This window comes from Oncorhynchus keta, unplaced genomic scaffold, assembly GCF_023373465.1.
Source record: "Oncorhynchus keta strain PuntledgeMale-10-30-2019 unplaced genomic scaffold, Oket_V2 Un_contig_10789_pilon_pilon, whole genome shotgun sequence".
NCBI classification, from domain to species: Eukaryota; Metazoa; Chordata; class Actinopteri; order Salmoniformes; family Salmonidae; genus Oncorhynchus; species Oncorhynchus keta.
The window spans coordinates 343,195-368,529 of NW_026277201.1; the positions used below are offsets into that span (position 1 = coordinate 343,195).

At 41.5% G+C, this 25,335-nt stretch overlaps 1 protein-coding gene across 2 annotated transcripts; it reads left to right on the forward strand.

Annotated features, from left to right (window-relative positions):
* Window positions 1-15,657: 15,657 nt before the first annotated feature.
* Window positions 15,658-17,079, forward strand: hes2.1 (hes family bHLH transcription factor 2, tandem duplicate 1). Of its 2 annotated transcripts, XM_035759429.2 has the most exons (3): window positions 15,658-16,007; window positions 16,095-16,278; window positions 16,398-17,079. In XM_035759429.2, the coding sequence occupies exons 1-3, from the start codon at window positions 15,918-15,920 to the stop codon at window positions 16,712-16,714; spliced, it is 591 nt and encodes a 196-aa protein (XP_035615322.1). In that variant the 5' UTR covers window positions 15,658-15,917; the 3' UTR covers window positions 16,715-17,079. The 2 variants fall into 2 exon arrangements, with proteins under 2 accessions (XP_035615322.1, XP_035615321.1); XM_035759428.2 differs by having other exon boundaries at window positions 15,658-16,278.
* Window positions 17,080-25,335: the final 8,256 nt, after the last annotated feature.

A 25,335-nucleotide genomic window follows, 5' to 3' on the forward strand; every position in this document is an offset into this window, starting at 1 on the left:
ATAAAATGTTTTATTTTGTTATTAAATAAACATGTCTATACAGTAATACATTAGTCACGTGTCGCTTTGTTGTTCCCCTGTGGACTCGAAATGATGCGGAAGCTTTGTGGCCAGGAGACGCGTCACCTGGTTGTATTGACTCGAGTCCTTCGCTACAGTGTAAAAATGTTACTATATGTTTACGCTTCTAAGTGGCAGACGCTTCATGAAAATGACGTTGGTTTATGCTTGGCAAGCTGTTTTATAAATTCTTATACCAGTTTCTTGTTGCAAGCTCAAACACCTCCAGAGGCATATTCTGATTGACATTGCACTCACAAAAACAGATGGTAAATATATGATGCACCACAAAGGGCAGTGTAACATTGTACACACCAGATCTGGCTTGTTTAGGGTGTAATTTACTTAAATGCTATATAAAATGTACTTGATTGAGATTTATCATCTGATAATTAGTGTAAAAAGCATTTCACTAAACTACAGTATTGTCATTTCTACAATCTAATGAAACTCTGATAATTATGTTTAAAGATGAACTAGTTTGTACAGATCCAGAGGATCAAAGCAATGCAGTTATATTGTAAAGTACCCAGATTTACAGAGGATGAATGACTTTATGGTTGTTTGGGTTTAAAGGATTCCACAATACTGATCATTTATAATACAACTACTCCATTTTTCCCTATAAAGAGAAAAACATACCATGTCTCAGTCCATTTGAACTTCGTTTTTTTGACCATTGTCTTTCCTAGAGAGGCTACACAGACTAACACATATACTCTTAGGTTTGCAGTGCCATGTATTGACAATTTCTTGACAGTGACCATTCAAGTTGGCCTGAAATACATTTGAACCATTATGATGCCTGGTATGATAGGGGAGACTTCTGTCAATGCTTCACCACTAAAACATTTAACAGTAATGAAGTTTGGTACTTCATTTCTTCTGCACCTGGACCTATAGGAGTTGGACTTTTTTAAACCACTGTAAGATGAAATGGAACATTTACTAAATCAAAATGCATATATGTCTCATTAATAAATACGTTTAAAGAAAGCTAAAGTCAGCTAAAGACTTATGGAAATCTCTGTTTCATGCGAACATCTCTGTTGACGAGTCTACGATTGTCACGTTCGTTGAATGGAGGAGACCAAGGCGCAGCGTGATGTGAATACATTCTTCTATTTATTAACAAAGAAACACTAAACAAACTATACAAACTATACAAAACGAACGTGACGCTATATATATATATATATAACAAGTGCAAACACAGGCAACTAACCATAGACAATAACCCACGAAATACCCAAGGAATATGGCTGCCTAAATATGGTTCCCAATCAGAGACAACGATAAACCGCTGCCTCTAATTGAGAACCAATCTAGGCAACCATAGACATACATAACACCTAGACTAGTGAAAACACTCATAGACATACAAAACCCCTAGACAGGAAACAAAAAACACATACATCACCCATGTCACACCCTGACGTAACCAAAATAATAAAGAAAACAAAGAATACTAAGGTTAGGGCGTGACAACGATACATAAAACACTAAACAAGAATGGTGTTCATGGGAGGACACCACAGAAAAAGCCACTGCTGTCCAAAAAAAACCATTGTTGCATGTCTGAAGTTCGCAAAAGAGCACCTGGATGTTCCACAGTGCTACTGGCAAAATATTCTGTGGACAGATTCAACTAAAGTTGAGTTGTTTGGAAAGAATGCACAACACTATGTGTGGAGAAAAAAAGGCACAGCACACCAACATCAAAACCTCATCCCAACTGTAAAGTATGTTGGAGGGAGCATCGTGGTTTGGGGCTGTTTTGCTGCTTCACGGCCTGGACAGCTTGCGATCATCGATGGAAAAATGTATTCCCAAGTTTATCAAGACATTTTGCAGAAGAATGTAAGGCTATCTGTCTGCCAATTGAAACTCAACAGAAGTTGGGTGTTGCAACAGGACATCGACCCAAAACACAGAGGTAAATCAACAACAGAATGGCTTCAACAGAAGAAAATATGCCTACTGGAATGGCCCACACAGAGTCCTGACCTCAACCTAATTGAGATGCTGTGGCATGACCTCAAGAGAGCGGTTCACACCAGACATCCTAAGAATATTGTTGAACTGAAACAGTGAAGAGGAATGGTCCAAAATTCCTTCTGACCATTGTACAGGTCTGATCCGCAACAAAATAAAATGTTTGGTTGAGGTTATTGCTGCCAAAAGAGGGCCAACCAGTTATTAAATACTTATACTTTTCCCACCCTGCACTGTGAATGTTTACACAGTGTGTTCAATAAAGACATGAAAACATATTATTGTTTGTGTGTTATTAGTTTAATAAGCACACTGTGTTTGTCTATTGTTGTGACTTAGATGAAGATCAGATCAAATTTGATGACCAATTTATGCAGAAATCCAGGTAATTCCAAAGGGTTCACATACTTTTTCTTGCCACTGTATAGCCTACATTAATGTGATTTAGACCTGTGCAATTCATTGAACACTGAATGTCAGTGAATGGACATTTGTCACTCCAGAGAGCTGAACCATTACAAAAACAGTCATGTTTGAAACACATGCCTTATGTCTTCTTAGTCATTGATGCAGATGGTCTCTTGCTCCTTGGTTACACATCTTTAGCATGCGCTTTTGATTTCCTTATTTTTGTAAGTACAAACACTAAGGTAGAAAATGGCAGCACTTCATCTTGTGCTTCCACGAATAATTATGTCGAACCTTGTCTACAATATAAAGTATGGACAAAGTTCTACATGATTATGAGTAATATCAACAATAAAATGTTAATTATCAAGTTGTGATCAGGTTTAGGGAACATGATACAATCCATTTGAAGCTACACATTTAATTCAAATAAAATGTGCTTTACCAAATCATGTTAAATTGATTGTATTCCATTACAGTGCATTTACTTGAACAAATTATATTGGCTTGACAAAAAGAAAATAAGTAAACTGTTTAGCTAACATGTTTCATTCATGTGAAACCGATGTACACATTTGAATTAAGTAAATTCAAATCATTTTTTCAGTGTAATATTCAACAAATAGCATTGGTTTTTCCCATAGGAAAACGGCAGCACGAGAGCAGCAACACAGATGAATGAATAACAGAACACATGGGAAAATTGAGCTTATAATGTGATCAATGGAAAATAGCCCACATGAAAGTAAGAGAGAGTAAGAGTAAACATTGTTTCTAGTTGAGGTTAGTTACAATTCAAGTGTCCTGGCTTCGCATCAGTTAAAAAGACGGACGAGTGACTGAAGTGACTGCCTGGAAACTACGTGGGAGAGCCGGGCAGATCAGATCAAGCAAATTGCATGACATATCCTGCATGTTTAGGATTGGACAAAACAGACGAAAAGGAGCTTCATGTCAAATGAAATGTCCATTAGTCTCGACTCATATTTTCTACTAAAATGTAAAATAATTTGTAATAGTTATTGTTTTTTTCCCCAGGGCATCTCGTTATCGTCATAGTTTTTGTCATGAAAAATAGGTAATTGCAAAGTATTTTTCGTCATAGTTATTGTTGACGAAATGAACACAAACCCAATGAATATCCCTTTGGAGCACAGTCAAGTTAATAATTAAGCATTGGATGGTGTATCATACCACTCAGACCCTACACAAATCCAGATGTCCTTCCTAACTGAGCTGCCAGAGGAAGGAAACCGTTCAATGGCTTAGATGGGAGAAAAATGTCTTGGTCACTACACAAAACTGGTGTGAGTAAAAAATAATGTCTGTACTGAAAACACAACAACATTCCAAAACATGCAGCCTGTTTGTAAAACTGTTACTGAAGAAAAAGAACACCAAAGGAATTCACTTTTTGGCCTAGGTTTGAGGCAAATCCTATCACTAACACCCTGCATATTTTCAATCATGGTGGTGGCTGCATTATGTTATGAGTGCTTGTCACGGGCAGGGTCTGGGGAGTTTTTCATGATCAAAAGAAACAGGATGGTCAGATGGAACTAAATGTAGTAGATGAGGATCTGTGAAACTCACTCCATAGCCTGAAGTGTCCCCACTTGCACTCACGAAAGGCGGGCTTTTTGGTGGAGAGATGTGACTTCCCTCCTAAAGAGTGACCCTGTGTTTGCAAGCCAGAAGTCAGGATTTTGAGCCTCGTTAAGAGCCGAATCAGGAGAAAGCTGTACTCATTAAGCAAGCAGTTTGATGTCCTTTAGTACTGTGACCCGGATCTGCATTTGCACATAGCTCACTGCTGTGGTTGCTGTTGAGTGAGATGGGGGATGAAGGTATCATATGGGGATTTGTGAAACTCACTTCTCAGCCTAAATCAAATCAAATGTTATTTGTCACATGCGCCAAATAGAACAGGTAAATACAACCTTACAGTGAAACGCTGAATACAACAGGTGTTGTAGACCTTACAGTGAAATGCTGAATACAACAGGTGTTGTAGACCTTACAGTGAAATGCTGAATACAACAGGTGTTGTAGACCTTACAGTGAAATGCTGAATACAACAGGTGTTGTAGACCTTACAGTGAAATGCTGAATACAACAGGTGTTGTAGACCTTACAGTGAAATGCTGAATACAACAGGTGTAGTAGACCTTACAGTGAAACGCTGAATACAACAGGTGTTGTAGACCTTACAGTGAAATGCTGAATACAACAGGTGTAGTAGACCTTACAGTGAAACGCTGAATTACAACAGGTGTAGTAGACCTTACAGTGAAATGCTTACTTTCAAGCCCTTAACCAAAAATTAAGTTTTAAGAAAAAAAGGAAGAAAAGTCACAAATAATTAAAGAGCAGCAATAAAATAACAATAGCGAGGCTATATGTAGGGGATACAGGTACAGAGTCAATGTGTGGGGGCACCGGTTAATCGAGGTAATCGAGGTAATATGTACATGTGGGTAGAGTTATTAAAGTGACTTATGCATAGATAATAACAGAGGCTAGCAGCAGCGTAAAAGGGGGGGAATGCAGATAGTTTGGGTAGCCATTTAATTAGATGTTCAGTAGTCTTATGGCTTGGGGGTAGAAGCTGTTTAGAATCCTCTTGGACCTAGACTTGGCGCTCCGGTATATCGCTTGCTGTGTGGTAGCAGAGAGTCTTTGACAATTTTTAGGGCTTTCCTCTGACATCGCCTGGTATAAAGATCCTGGATGGCAGGAAGCTTGGCCCCAGTGATGTACTGGGCCATACGCACTACCCTCTGTAGTGCCTTGCGGTCAGAGGACGAGCAGTCGCCATACCAGGCAGTGATGCAACCAGTCAGGATGCTCTCGATGAATGCAGCTGTAGAACCGTTTGAGGATCTAAGGACCCATGCCAAATCTTTTCAGTCTGCTGAGGGGTAATAGGTTTCGTCATGCACTCTTCACGACTGTCTTGGTGTGCTTGGTCCATGTTAGTTTGTTGGTGATGTGGACGCCAAGGAACTTGAAGCTCAAAACGTGCTCTACTACAGCCCCTTCAATGAGAATGGGGGCGTGCTCGGTGCTCCTTTTCCTGCAGTCCACAATCAGCTCCCTAGACTTGATCACATTGAGGTTGTTGTCTTGTCACCACACCACCAGGTCTCTGACCTCTTTCCTATTTGTTGTCTTATCATTGTCAGTGATCAGACCTACCACTGTTGTGCCATCAGCAAACTTATTGATGGTGTTTGGCTACGCAGTCGTGGGTTAACAAGGAGTACAGGAGGGGACTAAGCATGCAGCCCTGAGGGGCCCCCGTGTTGAGTATCAGTAGGCAGATTACGCAAAAGTCATGTTAACACCTTACTCTGCTTATCTGAATCGGCGTACGGTCAAAATCGGAGTAAGCATATGCCGATTAAAACATCTGGTTTTCTGAGCAATCTTTAGAATTATTAGGGTATGTAAACACCTTAGTGGGCGTTTCAGCAATGTATTTGATCTGCGCATGTGCCGCCCTCTTTAGGGCCAGTGAAGTCATTTCAGAACAACTGAATGTATGTGTCTTAGAAGTAGTTTTCACATTAAAACGTTATATGTCCCATCTCAGAATCAAATATGCTTCCCAAAAGTAACATGGTCGCTGTTCATTTTGAGGTTTTCTGCACTTACCAGAGTGCCATCAGGTAGCCCGGTTTCAGATGTGTCCATAAACAGGATTATTAGGGAATGTATCATTCTTGTAAAGCATGTAAAGCTTGTAAATCATTATTGTGTGCATGTAACAGTACTCATTGGCTGGTTATCATGAGGGTGTTGGATATAGATAAGTACTCCATCCTTCTGCTAACGACCTATAGGGAGGGTAGCCTATGACTCTATATGCCACTAGAAAGGCAATCAATATCCGTTATGGACAACAATGAATCCATCATAGCACTATAGTTAATTTATGCTAGCAAATACAGTTTTGATGTAGGCCTATACATATTTAACATCTGGATCCATTTAGTATTGGAATATTTACATTTCATGATGGCAAATCCATGGCATTCTTATAATATTCAAATAACTGTTCCAACAAGGCTAGTCTACCCCAAATAAAAGCTTGATGTTCCATTTTATGCTTCACTGAATTTTCACTTGACCCCCATCTGTCTTGAAAGGTTGGCTCGTGTCAATCTCATGCCGGTTTCATAACGAGTTCAATGAGGGGGTGCACTGCGTCTGCGAACCCGTTCAAACCCGCCATTTATGATGCATAGCATGATCTTATTTACAACATAATAGGCCAATAGAACAATAATTCTAATATTTTCATTGTGTAATCCTGTACCACATTGATGTGAATTAGATAATGAAAATATGCCAATTTCAGAAATATTGAATATGGTTAAATTAATTAGTTTAGATCTTCAATGTCTTCGTATCCAAGATAATTGTGTAGTTTAGAGCGTGTAGTCTTAGAGTGATTATCTTAATTTACCAAGGTTAGCTAGCCAGCTATTTGTCGTCCTTAACGTAGGAGACACTGCTAGCTAGCCAACAGCTAGCCAACGTCTACTGAATAGAACTTCCGCACTCAACAACCCGGTCGCATTCCGCTTCGCTCCACAGGTAGTATCACATTTTCATTTCATTTCATTACAGCACAACGGTTTGATTTGTTTGATCGTAGCTAGCTACATAGCTAGCTACATAGCCGTCTGTGTATCAAAGATAATTGTGTAGTCTAGAGCGATTTTCTAGGTTAGCTAGCCAGCTATTGTCGTTCTTTTAACGCAACGTAACGTAATCAACACTGCTAGCTAGCCAGCTAGCCCCCGAATAGCAGCACTGTAGAAACTATTACACTCAACGGAACGACTTGATTAGTGTAGTGTCAACAACGCAGCCACTGCCAGCTAGCCTACAAAGTCAACAACGCAGCCACTGCCAGCTAGCCTACTTCAGCAGTACTGTATCATTTTAATCATTTTAGTCAATAAGATTCTTGCTACGTAAGCTTAACTTTCTGAACATTCGAGACGTGTAGTCCACTTGTCATTCCAATCTCCTTGCATTAGCGTAGCCTCTTCTGTAGCCTGTCAACTATGTGTCTGTCTATCCCTGTTCTCTCCTCTCTGCACAGACCATACAAACGCTCCACACCGCGTGGCCGTGGCCACCCTAATCTGGTGGTCCCAGCGCGCACGACCCACGTGGAGTTCCAGGTCTCCGGTAGCCTCTGGAACTGCCGATCTGCGGCCAACAAGGCAGAGTTCATCTCAGCCTATGCCTCCCTCCAGTCCCTCGACTTCTTGGCACTGACGGAAACATGGATCACCACAGATAACACTGCTACTCCTACTGCTCTCTCTTCGTCCGCCCACGTGTTCTCGCACACCCAGAGAGCTTCTGGTCAGCGGGGTGGTGGCACCGGGATCCTCATCTCTCCCAAGTGGTCATTCTCTCTTTCTCCCCTTACCCATCTGTCTATCGCCTCCTTTGAATTTCATGCTGTCACAGTTACCAGCCCTTTCAAGCTTAACATCCTTATCATTTATCGCCCTCCAGGTCCCCTCGGAGAGTTCATCAATGAGCTTGATGCCTTGATAAGCTCCTTTCCTGAGGACGGCTCACCTCTCACAGTTCTGGACGACTTTAACCTCCCCACGTCTACCTTTGACTCATTCCTCTCTGCCTCCTTCTTTCCACTCCTCTCCTCTTTTGACCTCACGCTCTCACCTTCCCCCCTACTCACAAGGCAGGCAATACGCTCGACCTCATCTTTACTAGATGCTGTTCTTCCACTAACCTCATTGCAACTCCCCTCCAAGTCTCCGACCACTACCTTGTATCCTTTTCCCTCTCGCTCTCATCCAACACTTCCCACACTGCCCCTACTCGGATGGTATCGCGCCGTCCCAACCTTCGCTCTCTCTCCCCCGCTACTCTCTCCTCTTCCATCCTATCATCTCTTCCCTCTGCTCAAACCTTCTCCAACCTATCTCCTGATTCTGCCTCCTCAACCCTCCTCTCCTCCCTTTCTGCATCTTTTGACTCTCTATGTCCCCTATCCTCCAGGCCGGCTCGGTCCTCCCTTCCCGCTCCGTGGCTCGACGACTCATTGCGAGCTCACAGAACAGGGCTCCGGGCAGCCGAGCGGAAATGGAGGAAAACTCGCCTCCCTGCGGACCTGGCATCCTTTCACTCCCTCCTCTCTACATTTTCCTCCTCTGTCTCTGCTGCTAAAGCCACTTTCTACCACTCTAAATTCCAAGCATCTGCCTCTAACCCTAGGAAGCTCTTTGCCACCTTCTCCTTCCTCCTGAATCCCCCTCCCCCTCCTAACCTCTCTGCAGATGACTTCGTCAACCATTTTGAAAAGAAGGTCGACGACATCCGATCCTCGTTTGCTAAGTCAAACGACACCGCTGGTTCTGCTCACACTGCCCTACCCTGTGCTCTGACCTCTTTCTCCCTCTCTCTCCAGATGAAATCTCTCGTCTTGTGACGGCCGGCCGCCCAACAACCTGCCCGCTTGACCCTATCCCCTCCTCTCTTCTCCAGACCATTTCCGGAGACCTTCTCCCTTACCTCACCTCGCTCATCAACTCATCCCTGACCGCTGGCTACGTCCCTTCCGTCTTCAAGAGAGCGAGAGTTGCACCCCTTCTGAAAAAACCTACACTCGATCCCTCCGATGTCAACAACTACAGACTCCCTTCTTTCTTTTCTCTCCAAAACTCTTGAACGTGCCGTCCTTGGCCAGCTCTCCCGCTATCTCTCTCAGAATGACCTTCTTGATCCAAATCAGTCAGGTTTCAAGACTAGTCATTCAACTGAGACTGCTCTTCTCTGTATCACAGAGGCGCTCCGCACTGCTAAAGCTAACTCTCTCTCCTCTGCTCTCATCCTTCTAGACCTATCGGCTGCCTTCGATACTGTGAACCATCAGATCCTCCTCTCCACCCTCTCCGAGTTGGGCATCTCCTGCGCGGCCCACGCTTGGATTGCGTCCTACCTGACAGGTCGCTCCTACCAGGTGGCGTGGCGAGAATCTGTCTCCTCACCACGCGCTCTCACCTCTGGTGTCCCCCAGGGCTCTGTTCTAGGCCCTCTCCTATTCTCGCTATACACCAAGTCACTTGGCTCTGTCATAACCTCACATGGTCTCTCCTATCATTGCTATGCAGACGACACACAATTAATCTTCTCCTTTCCCCCTTCTGATGACCAGGTGGCGAATCGCATCTCTGCATGTCTGGCAGACATATCAGTGTGGATGACGGATCACCACCTCAAGCTGAACCTCGGCAAGACGGAGATGCTCTTCCTCCCGGGAAGGACTGCCCGTTCCATGATCTCGCCATCACGGTTGACAACTCCATTGTGTCCTCCTCCCAGAGCGCTAAGAACCTTGGCGTGATCCTCGACAACACCCTGTCGTTCTCAACTAACATCAAGGCGGTGGCCCGTTCCTGTAGGTTCATTTACATGCTCTACAACATCCGCAGAGTACGACCCTGCCTCACACAGGAAGCGGCGCAGGTCCTAATCCAGGCACTTGTCATCTCCCGTCTGGATTACTGCAACTCGCTGTTGGCTGGGCTCCCTGCCTGTGCCATTAAACCCCTACAACTCATCCAGAACGCCGCAGCCCGTCAGGTGTTCAACCTTCCCAAGTTCTCTCACGTCACCCCGCTCCTCCGCTCTCTCCACTGGCTTCCAGTTGAAGCTCGCATCCGCTACAAGACCATGGTGCTTGCCTACGGAGCTGTGAGGGGAACGGCACCTCAGTACCTTCAGGCTCTGATCAGGCCCTACACCCAAACAAGGGCACTGCGTTCATCCACCTCTGGCCTGCTCGCCTCCCTACCACTGAGGAAGTACAGTTCCCGCTCAGCCCAGTCAAAAGTGTTCGCTGCTCTGGCCCCCAATGGTGGAACAAACTCCCTCACGACGCCAGGACAGCGGAGTCAATCACCACCTTCCGGAGACACCTGAAACCCCACCTCTTTAAGGAATACCTAGGATAGGATAAAGTAATCCTTCTCACCCCCCTTCAAAGATTTAGATGCACTATTGTAAAGTGGCTGTTCCACTGGATGTCATAAGGTGAATGCACCAATTTGTAAGTCGCTCTGGATAAGAGCGTCTGCTAAATGACTTAAATGTAAATGTAAATGTAATGTAATGTGCAAAATAGTCGTTTGATGCTCTTAACTGGAAAAGGTTTGGTTTATTGCACTGAGAGTACTGCCATACTGAAATAGATGCACTAGCCTACATCGCGTTGACAAACATGGATGTCTCATGTAGCCTATATCCTGATGCACACGGACATTATCCCAGCTAAAAGGAACACGTGTCTGTTCTATAACTGCTGTGTCACCCCTCATACAGCGCATCCATGATGCACAGCATCTCCGATACAGTGGCCAAACAAAAACATGATAATTTCCTCCACATTTTGAGGTATTCCCCAACAAAGGATCACTGTCCATTCAGCTTGCACAGATGGGGAACCCACGCCAAATTATGGACAAAGAGGGCCCTAACAGAAAGCCACCCATGATTTTGTGTTTGATATCGAAAGCCCTGTTCCCAAACTGGACTTCAACGGCAGTTAATTTGGGTAAAAGGGCGAGTGCAAATAAAATGCGTAGGCCTATCCATTTCTGGCTATTTTTTAATTTAACCTTTATTTAACTAGGCAAGCTAGTTAAGATCACATTCTTATTTACCATGATAGCCTACGGGGGCTTGGATTAAAAAATAAATAAACTGTATGTACACTACCCGTCAAAAGTTTAAGAACACCCACTCATTCAAGCCTTTTCTTTATTTGTACTATTTTCTACATTGAAGACATCAAAACTGTGAAATAGCACATATGGAATCATGTAGTAACCAGAAAAATGTTAAACAAATCAAAATATTTTATATTTGATATTCTTCAAATAGCCACCCTTTACCTTGATGACAGCTTTGCACAGTCTTGGCATTCTCTTAACCAGCTTCATGAGGTAGTCACTTGGAATGCATTTCAATTAGCAGGTGTGCCTTGTTTAAAGTTCATTTTTGGAATTTCTTTCCTTCTTAATGCATTTGAGTCATTTGTGTTGTGACAAGGTATAGGGGGTATACATATAATGGCAAGAACAGCTCAAACAAGCAGAGATAAATGACAGTTCATCGTTACTTTAAGACATCAAGTTCGGTCAATACGGAATATTTCAAGAATTTTGAACGTTTCTTCAAGTGCAGTCGCAAATACCATCAAGCGCTATGCTGCCATAGGAATGGAAGACCCAGAGTTACCTCTGCTGCAGAGGATCAGTTCATTAGAGTTACCAGCCTCAAACTTCAGCCCAAATAAATGCTTCACAGAGTTCAAATAACAGACACAGAGTTGAGAACAGAGAAGACTGTGTGAATCAGGCCGTCATGGTCAAATAGCTGGGGAAAAAACACTACTAAAGGACACCAATAGGAAGAAGAGACTTGCTTGGGCCAAGAAACACGTGCAATGGACATTAGACCAGTGGACATTTGTCCTTTGGTCTGGAGTCCAAATTGGAGATTTTTGGTTCCAACTGCCAAGTGTTTGTGATATGCGGTGTGGGTGAACGGATTATCTCTGCATGTGTATTTCCCACCGTAAAGCATGGAGGAGGTGGTGTAATGGTGTGGGGGTGCTTTGCTGGTGACACTTTCTGTGATTTATTTTTAATTCAAGGCACATTTAACCAGTATGGCTACCACAGCATTCTGCAGTGATACGCCATCCCATCTAGTTTTGGCTTAATGGGACTATCAATTGTTTTTCAAAAGGACAATGACCCAACACACCTCCAGGCTGTGTAAGGGCTATTTTACCAAGAAGGAGAGTGATGGAGTGTTGCATCAGATGACATACATCCACAATCCCCCGACCTCAACCAAATTGAGATGGTTTGGAATGAGTTGGACCATAGAGTGAAGGAAAAGCAGCTAACAAATGCTCAGCATATGTGGGAACTCCTTCAAGACTGTTGGAAAAGCATTCCAGGTGAAGCTGGTTGAGAGAATGCCAAGAGTGCGCAAAGCTGTCATCAAGGCAAAGGGTAGCTATTTGAAGAATCTCAAATATATTTTTGATTTGTTTAACACTTTTTTGATTACTACATGATTCCATATGTGTTATTTCATAGTTTTGATGTACTCACTATTATTCTACAATGTCAAAATTTTAAAAGTAAAGAAAAACCCTTGAATGAGTAGGTGTTCTAAAACTTTTGACGGGTAGTGTGTGTGTGTGTGTGTGTGTGTGTGTGTGTGTGTGTGTGTGTGTGTGTGTGTGTGTGTGTGTACAGTGGGGCAAAAAAGTATTTAGTCAGCCACCAATTCTGCAAGTTCTCCCACTTAAAAAGATGAGAGGCCTGTAATTTTCATCTTAGGTACACTTCAACTATGACAGACAAAATGAGAGGAAAAAATATCCAGAAAATCACATTGTAGGAATTTTTATTAATTTATTTGCAAATTATGGTGGAAAATAAGTATTTGGTCAATAACAAAAGTTTATTTCAATACTTCAATACTCAATTCATTTCAATACTTTGTTATATACCCTTTGTTGGCAATGACAAATGAGGTCAAACGTTTTCTGTAAGTCTTCACAAGGTTTTCACACACTGTTGCTGGTATTTTGGCCCATTCCCATTGTTACTTTGGTCCCAGCTTTCTGCAGGTCATTCACTAGGTCCCCCCATGTGGTTCTGGGATTTTTGCTCACCGTTTTTGTGATCATTCTGACCCCACGGGGTGAGATCTTGCGTGGAGCCCCAGATCAAATGAGATTATCAGTGGTCTTGTATGTCTTCCATTTCCTAATAATTGCTCCCACAGTTGATTTCTTCAAACCAAGCTGTTTCCCTATTGCAGATTCAGTCTTCCCAACCTGGTGCAGGTCTACAATTTTGTTTCTGGTGTCCTTTGACAGCTCTTTGGTCTTGGCCATAGTGGAGTTTGGAGTGTGACTGTTTGAGGTTGTGGACAGATGTCTTTTATACTGATAACAAGTTCAAACAGGTGCCATTAATACAGGTAACGAGTGGAGAACAGAGGAGCCTCTTGAAGAAGTTACAGGTCTGTGAGAGCCAGAAATCTTGCTTTTTTGTAGGTGACCAAATACTTATTTTCCACCATAATTTGCAAATAAATTCATTAAAAATCCTACAATGTGATTTTCTGGATTTTTCCTTCTCATTTTGTATGTCATAGTTGAAGTGTACATATGATGAAAATAATTTACAGGCCTCTCTTACCTTTTTAAGTGGGAGAACTTGCACAATTGGTGACTGACTAAATACTTTTTTGCCCCACTGTGTATATATATATATGGTCATCTGAATCAGGGTTAATTTGGCAGCTGGGGTGAAAGAGGAGCGAATACGATAGAAGAAACAAGGTCTAGATTTAACTTTAGTCTGCAGCTTTGATGTCTGCTGAGAGAAGGACAGTGTTCCAGCTGGCCATACAGTGTACCGTCTAGTGCCCTCGCTGTCTCACAAAGAGACTTACAAGCAAGGGCAGCTTGCAACAGTGTAAGCCTATATGATAACTTCCATTTCCCTTACACTATAAATGTAGCTCAGGATGCAAAATATATTTACAAAGCACGTGGATGGTACAAGGTCACCTCGATAAGCAATATTGAATAACCAATGCATAAATGGTTTGGAGAGTCTTTGTATTTTCATTTAGCCTAATAAATTGTGTAGCTTAATCTAATCTAGAAGTAATGGACAAAGTATAGGACATATACTTTTCTATACTTTGGCACAGTACATTGTAGCATATAGGCTGCAATTGACTGTTAAGAAGCCTTCACAAGCCTGTTCAGAAGATTTGACAAGCCAATGCAGTGCCACCAGCATTTAACAATCCAAAACCAGGTGTATAACGTCACATATTGACTGTCAGAGTTAATGCCTAACCTTAATAATTTGGAATGAATGCCTGCACTTAACCCTAACCTTAAAAATAGGGAGTTAATGCCTAAACTTAACCTTAAACACTTGAAATTTGACGTTTTGAACTTCCAATTCTGGTGCAAAACTGTTAGAGATGATATTGTAAACCACTGTCCCTACCCCCACTCACCAGCATGCAAATGGAATATAGGCTACTGACGCCAAATATGTTTGAAAAAACACGCAGACAGGTGACGGGAGCACAAATCAAGAACATGGGTAAGCAACGGGACACGGAACAAGTGCAGCGCAATGGCAGAGACGTGGGGGATGGGCGTGCAACAGACTCCCCATCTGTTGCGCATCCATGGCGCGTGCCGAGCGCGTGAGTTTAACAGCGGCTCATAACTGCACAGAGCAAATGAGAGCACTCTATTGACAAAGACTTATATGAAATACAAAATGTATAAATACAACTTCTGCATTTTGGTTCATATAGTGATACATGAAAAGTCCATCTGAGTAGGCTAACACAATGGTGTTTATTTGGAAATAAATCTCCTGTCATGCATTGAAATATCATCAGAATGTAGGCTATTTGACATAAATAATTAATACAATCTACATTTCATTATTTTATAAACATCTATGGTTCCACTGCATTGCTGCCCCCCCCCATTTAATAAGGGTCTTGGCCACGCCACAGGTGAATGTCCTTGTTCAGATAGACTGCATTGAAAACATGTTGATTAGGACGAGCAAATGTTAATCCATACATAGCGTGGCTTGGGGATCGGTTTTGTCAACATTTTGGAATCGCTTACTATTTTATAACGTTTGTCTGGCTACATTTGCCTGAGTCCTAACTCTGAATCAAGACTGAAGAAAACAAACCTAGACCATAATCTACATTTGAATAGAAGCATGATTATAAGAACTATTAATACAACTTGTTTGGTTGTAAGACTTCCCCCCAAGTTCATTATGTTCCAGTAGCCCACTGTGAAAATAAAGCTATTTACAATGTGTCAATAAACAAGATGTAGGCTATCTAATAAATACAACCGAATAAACCTTAATGCTGTTTATTAAACATGATGTTATCATACTTTACAGTTTTAGCTTTAAAATGTAATTTCAGGATAGTTTAGGATCCCACGTCTTATATAAGCATTTAGGTTTTATGCACGGATAGAGATGGTGCACATGGATGAATGAAACTTTAAATATCTTTAAAGTTATAGCTACCACAACATGCAATACCACCAGTGAGACATGCCAGTTGTGGAAGCCAAATGTCAAGCCTATATCCCCACAGGCCAGATGGTCAAGTCGAGTGCATGTGTTGCTGTCCCAAAGGCATAGTCCCCTGCGTCAAGACTCCAAGACAATGGATGGAGGTCCCCCCCCTCGACGCGCGAAACTCGCATAAATACAGCGCTCTCCCTCCGCTCAGCACACAGCAGCTCACCGCCTCGCAAAGAGCACATCGCCTCTCTCCTAAAAGCACAACTTCTAGCTAAAGACATGCCTCCAAGAATCACTCCTGAGACTACCCAGCTTGTCCCCTCAAGGTCCACGGTGGCCCAGAGGAAAGAAGCGAACGATCTGAGAAAGGTAAGAGAAACTAAGAGTCAAATGTGTTTATCATCAATGCTATATACCCTTTTCGAGTTACTAATGGCTTTTTATCGCTTCTTCCAGACACTAAAGCCTTTGTTGGAAAAGAAAAGGCGCGCACGCATCAACGACAGCCTCGGTCAATTGAAGACTCTAATCCTCCCTCTGGTCGGCAAAGACAACGCTCCATACTCGAAGCTTGAGAAAGCCAATATTCTGGAGATGACCGTCCGATTCCTCCGAGATCTCCCTTCATCTCCAGTCAAAGGTCAGTATTATTTCAGAAAGCTAATTCTATCATGTTGTATATGTGTACTGTATTGTATGAATAAGTTGTACATTTGTCATTGGGTCATTAAACTAAACTTTCGCCTATTTCCCCCCCAGGTTCATCAGACAGCTACAAAGAAGGTTACAAAGCCTGCCTGCAGCGCGTCACCGCTCTGATCCCCAAAACGAACCTGGACAAAGACTCGTGTCAGCGGGTGAACGACTTCATCCAGCAGGCCATGTCTGCGTCCGTCGACCCAGCTTGTCAGAACTGTTGCGCCCAGAGCTCCAGGGCTTTCCCCCAGATTCAGCAGAGACTCCTGAGCCTCAAAGACAACGTTGGCTCCAGAATCGAGAACCACTCGAACTCGCTTCCCAACCGGCCCCAGCCAGTGCCACAAACTGTCAATGCTAACATGTGGAGACCCTGGTAGATTAGACAGACGATCCCTTAGCGAACATTGTTTTGTGATATATATATATATAAACGCTGTTAGATGTAGATATTAACTGGAAGAGATGAGGGAGTTATTTCACGTTTGACTAGTAATGCATTTATTTATTCACAGAAAAATCAGATGAGCACAGACTTTATGAGCAGACAAATTCTATGATCTTTGTTAGGCTAAATGCAATCCTCTTTGGGATTTCCAAGATTTGGGTTGTAGACAAAACAATTGTAAAACCCCAAGGGTTATTTTGTTTGAGGTTTGCGCTATTGACTTAAGTACTTTTGGTCTGTGCAAAGGAGTAGGCTGTAAACACTGTGTGTTATAGTAATGTATTATTTATTTCATGAAAACACAATTCAGTTTATGTGTCTTATGACACAAACGATTTTGTCATTGATCATATACTTTCAATAAAAGCTCATTATAAAAAAAAGAAACTGTTTTGTTGTATTTTCTCGGTATTGGTAACATTATTCCAACAACATGAAACATTGGATTGAACATGTGTTCATTTTAAAATGATATGAAATGAATGTGTTTATTTGCTCAAATGGTGCTATAGGAATAATGCTACAACTGTTTGGTTGTTTGCACAAGCAGTTGATCCCCCATTCGTCCCATTGTGGGGTGGTGCGCTGCTCATAACTTCTGATCGTGAATTTGCTCGGAAAGAGGCCATTTGCTTGTTTGGTTTGGGGGTAAAGTATATGGAGGTAGCCCATAGAGGCATTTCAAACAAAACGAATTAAAGAAAACATTTTGGTGAGCCCATATGGAGTAGTGTAATGCTAAGATAAAGTGCTTCAAAATTCACCAGTATCTTTTTTTAAACAGGCAAGTCGGTTAAGAACAAATTCTTATTTTCAATGACGGCCTAGGAACAGTGGGTTAACTGCCTGTTCAGGGGCAGAAGGACATATTTGTACCTTGTCAGCTCGGGGGTTTGAACTTGCAACCTTCTGGTTACTAGTCCAACACTGTAGCCACTAGGCTACCCTGAGTCCCATAATAGCACCATGATGGATTGTAATCTAAAAAAAACAATATTTATATGCACCATCAACATGACATTTTCCAGAAAATGTTTCTGTATAAAGACATGCTACATTTAGGAGATGCTTTTGCCTTCTGGTTGATGTGAAGCCAATGGATGGATTGTTCGGTCTTTGGACTCATCCGTTTATGAGACCAGATTGCGCTTCTTTGTATTTCAATGTCTCTTTAGGGGTCAGTATAGATTCCAAAAATTGTATTAACAAAATGTGTATTTGTTATTCAAGTTAAAGGCACAACAGCCTGAGCCTGCCAGTTGTCTATCCTGAGCTGAGGGATGGGGCAAGAAAAATGTCACCAAATGTAACCAAATTCAGTCAAGGAGCAATAGGTGCAAGGAGTGGCAGGAGTCTGAGATCTAGATGATAGTTCTAAACAACATATATATATAATATATCATATATATATATACATATAGTCTGGCACATGATATACAGCACATTAGAGGCTGCTGCTTAGCACTTTAGAGTCAGCTGCCCTATATACATAGACTTGGACCCACTGGCCACTTTAATAATGGAACACTAGTCACTTTAATAATATTTACATATTTTGCACACTCACCTCATATGTATATACAGTATTCTATACTATTCTACTATATCTTAGTCTATGCTGCTATGTCATTGCTTGCTCAAATATTTATATATTCTTAATTCCATTCCTTTACTTTAGATTTGTGTGTATTGTTGTGAAATTGTTAGATATTACTGCACTGTTAGAGCTAGGAATACAAGCATTTTGCTACACCCGCAATAACATCTGCTAAACATGTGTATGTGACAAATAAAATATGATTTGAGTAAAATTACAACAAAACATATTGGCTTCACAACAGATAGCACCCCTAATACATCCGGTGGCTTGGAATGAACTCTTCACTATTTGTGTCCAGTAGGGAGTTAGAGGTAGCAGATACCATAGACTTCCAGCCATTACGTTAACGCTTGTGGTATCCACGGTTCATTTGACTCTGGGGAAGTAGACAACATATTCCTTTTGGTCAAGGGTAGCTGTAAAGGGAATCTGAGAATCTGAAATGTGAAATATTAAAGGGGAAGTTTATCGCAAATCTAGAAACTCCCAAGTGATTCCATACGTTAAAACTAGTTCAGTAGAGTTTACCCTCTCGCTCTATCTACCTGTAGTGCAGTACTGAAAAGCTTCAAAAACAGGTCACTTGACATTGCTGGATGCAGGCCTCGATCTGCTCTGTTGCCAGTGAATCCATAGTTCAGAAATCCGCAAAGTAGATGGAACATAGGCTACTGCTGGTGCAAAAGTTGATAGGCATATCACAGGTAAACGTAGTTACGCAAACTGGAAAAAGAGGTGGCAGCAAGAGCGAGCTGGTGTTCTGTCCCTGGCTACACTTTATACAGGAAATGAAGGGAAAAAGGCACCAAACACGATGGCGCCGGAGGGTAGAGCTGCCGTCTTTCCTGGCTCTTAACCAACCATGCTATTTGGTTTGTTTTTTCGTGTTGTTCGTAACTTGTTTTGTACATAATGTTGCTGCTACCATCTCTCGTGACCGAAAAGAGCTTCTAGACATTGGGATTACTCACCTCAAATTGGACGAGGAGTTCTTCTTCAACAAGAGGGATATACTACAGATACCCGATTTTAAACTGTAATATCTTATGCTTCACCGAGTCACAGCTGAACGACGACATTAATAACATACAGCTGGCGGGTTATACAAGCTATAGGCAGGATAGAACATCAGCCTCTGGTAAGACACGGGCGGGGGCATTTGCAGATTTGTAAACAATAGCTGGTGCACGATATCTAAGGAAGTCTCATGGTTTTGCTCGCCTGAGGTAGAGTATCTCATGATAAGCAGTAGACCACACTATCTACAGTTGAAGTCAGAAGTTTACATACACCTTAAAGAAATACATTTAAACTCAGTTTTTCACAATTCCTGACATTTAATCCTAGTAAAATACATTTAAACTACACCCAAACAAGGGCAGTTTTTACCACAAGTTCCTCAGCCCAGTCAAAACATTTAACTCCTAGTAAACCACCTTCCCTGTCTTAGGTCAGTTAGGATCACCACTTTATTTTAAGAATATGAAATGTCAGAATAATAATAGAGAGAATGATTTATTTAAGCTTTTATTTCATTCATCACATTCCCAGTGGGTCAGAAGTTTACATACACTCAATTAGTCTTTGGTAGCATTGCCTTGAAATTGTTTAACTTGGGTCAAACGTTTCGGGTAGCCTTCCACAAGCTTCCCACAATAAGTTGGGTGAATTCTGGCTCATTCCTCCTGACAGAGCTGGTGTAACTGTGTCAGGTATGTAGGCCTCCTTGCTTGCACACGCTTTTTCAGTTCTGCCCACAAATGTTCTATAGGAAGGAGGTCAGGGCTTTGTGATGGCCACTCAAATACCTTGACTTTGTTGTCCTTAAGTCTTTTGCCACAACTTTGGAAGTATGCTTGGGGTCATTGTCCATTTGGAAGACCCATTTGCGACCAAGCTTTAACTTCCTGACTGATGTCTTGAGATGTTGCTTCAATATATCCACATAATTTTCCTCCCTCGTGATGCCATCTATTCAGTGAAGTGCACCAGTCCCTCCTGCAGCAAAGCACCCCCACAACATGATGCTGCCACCCCCGTGCTTCATGGTTGGGATGGTGTTCTTTGGCTTGCAAGACTCCCCCTTTTTCCAACATAACGATGGTCATTATGGATAAACAGTTCTATTTTTGTGTCATCAGACCAGAGGACATTTCTCCAAAAAGTACAATCTGACTTTTTTTATGGTGGTTTTGTAGCAGTGGCTTCTTCCTTGCTGAGCGTCCTTTCAGGTTATGTCAATATAGGACTCGTTTTGCTGTGGATATAGATACGTTTGTACCTGTTTCCTCCAGCATCTTCATGAGGTCCTTTGCTGTTTGTTCTGGGATTGATTTGCACTTTTCGCACCAAAGTACATTCATCTCTTGGAGACTTCCTGAGGGGTATGACGGCTGTGTGGTCCCATGGTGTTTATACTTGCATACTATTGTTTGTACAGATGAATGTGGTACCTTCAGGCGTTTGGAAATTGCTCTCAAGGATGAACCAGACTTGTGGAGGTCTATAATTCTTTCTCTGAGGTCTTGGCTGATTTCTTTTGATTTTCCCATGGTGTCAAGCAAAGAGGCACTGAGTTTGAAGGTAGGCCTTGAAATACATCCACAGGCACACCTCCAATTGACTCAAATGATGTCAATTAGCCGATCAGAAGCTTCTAAAGCCATGACATAATTTTCTGGAATTTTCACAGCTGTTTAAAGGCACAGTCAACTATGTTATGTAAATGTCTGACCCACTGGAATTGTGATACAGTGAATTATAAGTGAAATAATCTGTCTGTAAACAATTGTTGGATAAATTACTTGTGTCATGCACAAAGAAGATGTCTTAACCGACTTGCCAAAACTATAGTTTGTTAACAAGAAATTTGTATCAAAGTAAATGTAGTTGCTAAAATATACTTAAGTATCAAAGTAAATGTAGTTGCTAAAATATACTTAAGTATTAAAAGTAAAAGTATGAATAATTAAAAATGCCTTATATTAAGCAAACCAGACGGCACAATATTATTGTTTTTTAATTGACGGATAGCCAGCACTCAGCACTCAGACGTCATTTACAAACAAAGCATTTGTGTTTATTTAGTGAGTCCGCCTGATCAGAGGCAGTAGGGATGACCAGGGATGTTCTCTTGATAAGTGTGCGAATTGGACCATTTCGGTCCTGCTAAGCATTCAAAATGTAACCAGTACCTTTGGGAGTCAGTGAAAATGTATGGAGTAAGAAGTACATAATTTCCTTTAGGAATGTAGTGAAGTAAAGTCAAAAATAGAAATAGTAAAGTATAGATACCCCCAAACAACTTACACAGTACTTTACACCACTGATTTAAATGAGCTCCCAATGCATGTCTATGGCAATAAAAGGGCCATAAACTTCCATGGTGAAAATGTTGGCATGCATCTCCTCTTACACCATTTAACCAACGTTGAGATGTTCAGACTGACCCAACTTAAATTCATTGCTTTCAGAATTGTTATATCATTTACACTTTTCGAACTGAAGTCTATAACCATGTTAAATGTTCATAAACGCTCCATAGAATCGAACAGGAAGTATTTGGATGTGCCACTGCTCTTACACCGTTGAAGCTATCAATACAAAAGCAACTTTGAGATGTTCAGACTGACCCGAATTAGATTGCTTACATTTTTTAAATAATATTTATACTTTTACAACTAGAACCATTTACAAATGTGCATACTGTACATGAACATGGGTTTGAATGAGTACCATGGGAATACAGAGGTAGCTATTCAAAATGGTCCTGCTCCTTGGCCAATTAAGCTATAAAAAAACAAATAGGGTATCCTAACTTCAAATTCTTTAAAACCTTTATGAACTAGAGTTATATAAACGTAAACACATTTGCATAAAATAACTCACAGAGTGTAACTATTGAACACGAAACCAACGTTCAGGCGATCCTAACTTCAAATTCATCAAAAACCTTTATCAACCATGACTATTTTGGCTTAAAATAACTAACCAACAGTAACTCTTGATCCGTTTATGCTAGAGACACCAAACCAACTTCCAGATGTTTAGGCAATTCCATCCTATCCTATCAAAACAATCAATATCTTTCCATCTACCTAATGTTTCTACTATAACCAGTCACTACCATTACTACTGCAGTCATTACTACTACTATTATCATTTATTTCACAACCATAAATACTTTAAAACAAGCTAGCAAACACACCACATATACTTCAAGAAATGTACTTTTTTTTTCCCATTCCTCAACCATCCATCCCTCAACCACTCACTTATCTTAACTGCTTCAACTTCCATCTTCAATTACAATTTAAACCTCTTCCACTTCCATAAAAATACTGGGAGTTCTTAAGTGTTCGCATCAAAGTCTAGCTGGTAACCCCTGGATAAATAAACCCATCAAAATACATGTAGAACATTCATCTGTTTTCACATACACTTAATCACACTTAATACACTTAATCACAATGTATCTGCTGCAACTATATGAAGTGAGTTCTGGCCCCTTTTCCCAGCTGTGTTCCATCCCTAAAACGTCAGATTCTGCACCTGTCACCAGCTCATATCACTGTGGTCTGAGAAGCTCGACAAAAACGGTTTAGATCTACTTTACCGAGGTTTTATATCTTACTGTATTTTATGACATGAAATGTTTTGGATGGATCCCAACAAATGTTATAAGGTGCACATTGTGCAAAAGAGCTTCCAAACTCATTTGATGTACAATAACCTTTATGTGAGTTATATATACACACACACGCAACTATTGTATTCAACCAAATGACAATACTACTTTACCATCTAATTGGTTTGGTTGAGATACAATAGATCTACTATTGGGTATATGCTACATTGGATCTCACACAAGTAAACCAGACATGACCTGAGAGGTTGTTTTTTCCCCCAATCCCATTTGTCTGGCTAAAGAGACGCTGGTTATGCTATGACAAAAGAAGTGTAGAGCCCAACTCAAGCTACGCAGCTCTTCGTCATGGACAGTCGTGGTGCGGCTGACATCCTCCCCCATCCCAAAAGCTGCATTTTTTTCATTCTCACGTATCAGAACATTCTTAGACAATAGGTTACTGTCCATTCAGCTTGCACAGATGGGTTACCCACGCCGAATTTGCTGGGAAGACAAAGGGGGCCCTAACCGTAAGCTCTATATGGAAAAGTTCTGGATTCATACAGCCGAAATGTTAATTGAAGGCCCCGCGGGGGTGATAGGGGCGCATGCAGCAAATGCGCGTATCAATTTCAGGGCTTCGTTTTGTTCCAAGCCAAGCGTCCGCTTAACTGCATCGTTCGAAGGTCCTGTCCCCACAGAATTAGAACGATGATTATCTTGGAAGTATTTTGATTATCTATCTTATTGAAAATGTTTTGAAACATGCAGACATCACAGGTTAAGTACACATAGTAATTAAACATGATTTGTGATAGCAAATATCCATTTTCGAACAATCTGTAAGTTACTTGAAAATATACAAGGCTTATAATGAAAGGTAATGCTATTTGTTTGATTATGTGTCTCTTAAACTACATCGATGCAACCGGTCTCTGAACTAGGGCATCGACCATCATCAATTCGTTACACTTAAACAGGCTTTTACGCACAAACATTGAAAAACACACTTGCAAAAATATAGCTTGGACGCGATAAAGTATGTAAAAGTCAAGCCAACCGGACTATGGCAATATGTGGAGAGCATCTATAGAAAGGGGGGTGTGGGGGGAAATCTATTTTGGCATCCTAGTTTTTAATCATGGATACCATGGAGACCATCACCCAATCGCATGCAGATTTGTAGGCTACCGACGCCGAAATTGTTAGCGAAACATGCTTCATAAAACTTAATGCAGAAATAGTTTAGAACAAGTAGGGTGGGGGCTTCTTCCCTTATAGTAGGGTGACACGGGCTGGTGGTAGGGGGATGGTAGTGGGGAGGAGGGGGACATGGGAGAGGTGGGTTGGATTGGGGGGTGTTCGGGTCGGTAACATACGCCCATCTGGTCTCCATGGCGCGTGCTGCACGCGTGATTCCCATGAGAACCGTCGAGTTTGATAGGTCGTTAACACTGGAGTAGTGATTGTTGTTAGAAACTGGTAGCCTATGGAAGACATGCTAAAGGCATTTCTGAATAGAATAAACGGTAAATGGTTTGTAGGCTATGCCACATGGAATGTATACATCATGACTCGAATCAACAATGGTTTGTCTACTAAATGTGTCTCAGGATATAGGCCGAATGCTAAACAGTTCTACATTTGCTTTGTTCATGTAGGAACTTAAACGAATTTCAGTTCATACCCATCATCTGTCGTGCAACCCCCCCAAAGTCACGCCCCTCCCCAGGCAGCACAAGTAGGCTACAGGTAAAGACAGCGTCCATCAGAAATGTAAGAGGCCTAGACATCACACACTAAGAAAATTGTTGATCAAAATTTACAAGCAGATGTTATTTGAAGTTAGCTTGGCTTGGGTATCTGTCGGTGTAGATGTAAATAATGCGTAAAGCCCAGTGCCCCCTCCATCGTCTATCCATCCATAGCCCCTCCACCAATGTTAGACTACGATACAGAATGGATATCAAACAACATCTGTGGAAAACATGTTTAATGCTATCAAACAAACAAAACAAAACGTGAGAGGCTGAACGGTATATTTGAAAAACGTGTATTGAATTGAACCATATCCATCTACAATAACCTGCATCTATTTATCGAAATTGCATACACGTTTAATATTTATTCAAATAACATGTAGGCCTAATGTGTGGTTGATATGTTTCTAAATCACTAACCATGAAAGGTGTTACAATGCGATATGCTTTCCATGGAACATTGGTTATGCGTAATTACGCATGGGTATCGAATCATTTAACTTATTTAAAAACGTAAATAATAAGCTGTACATAAAAAACTATGCAATTCAGAATAATCAGACAAT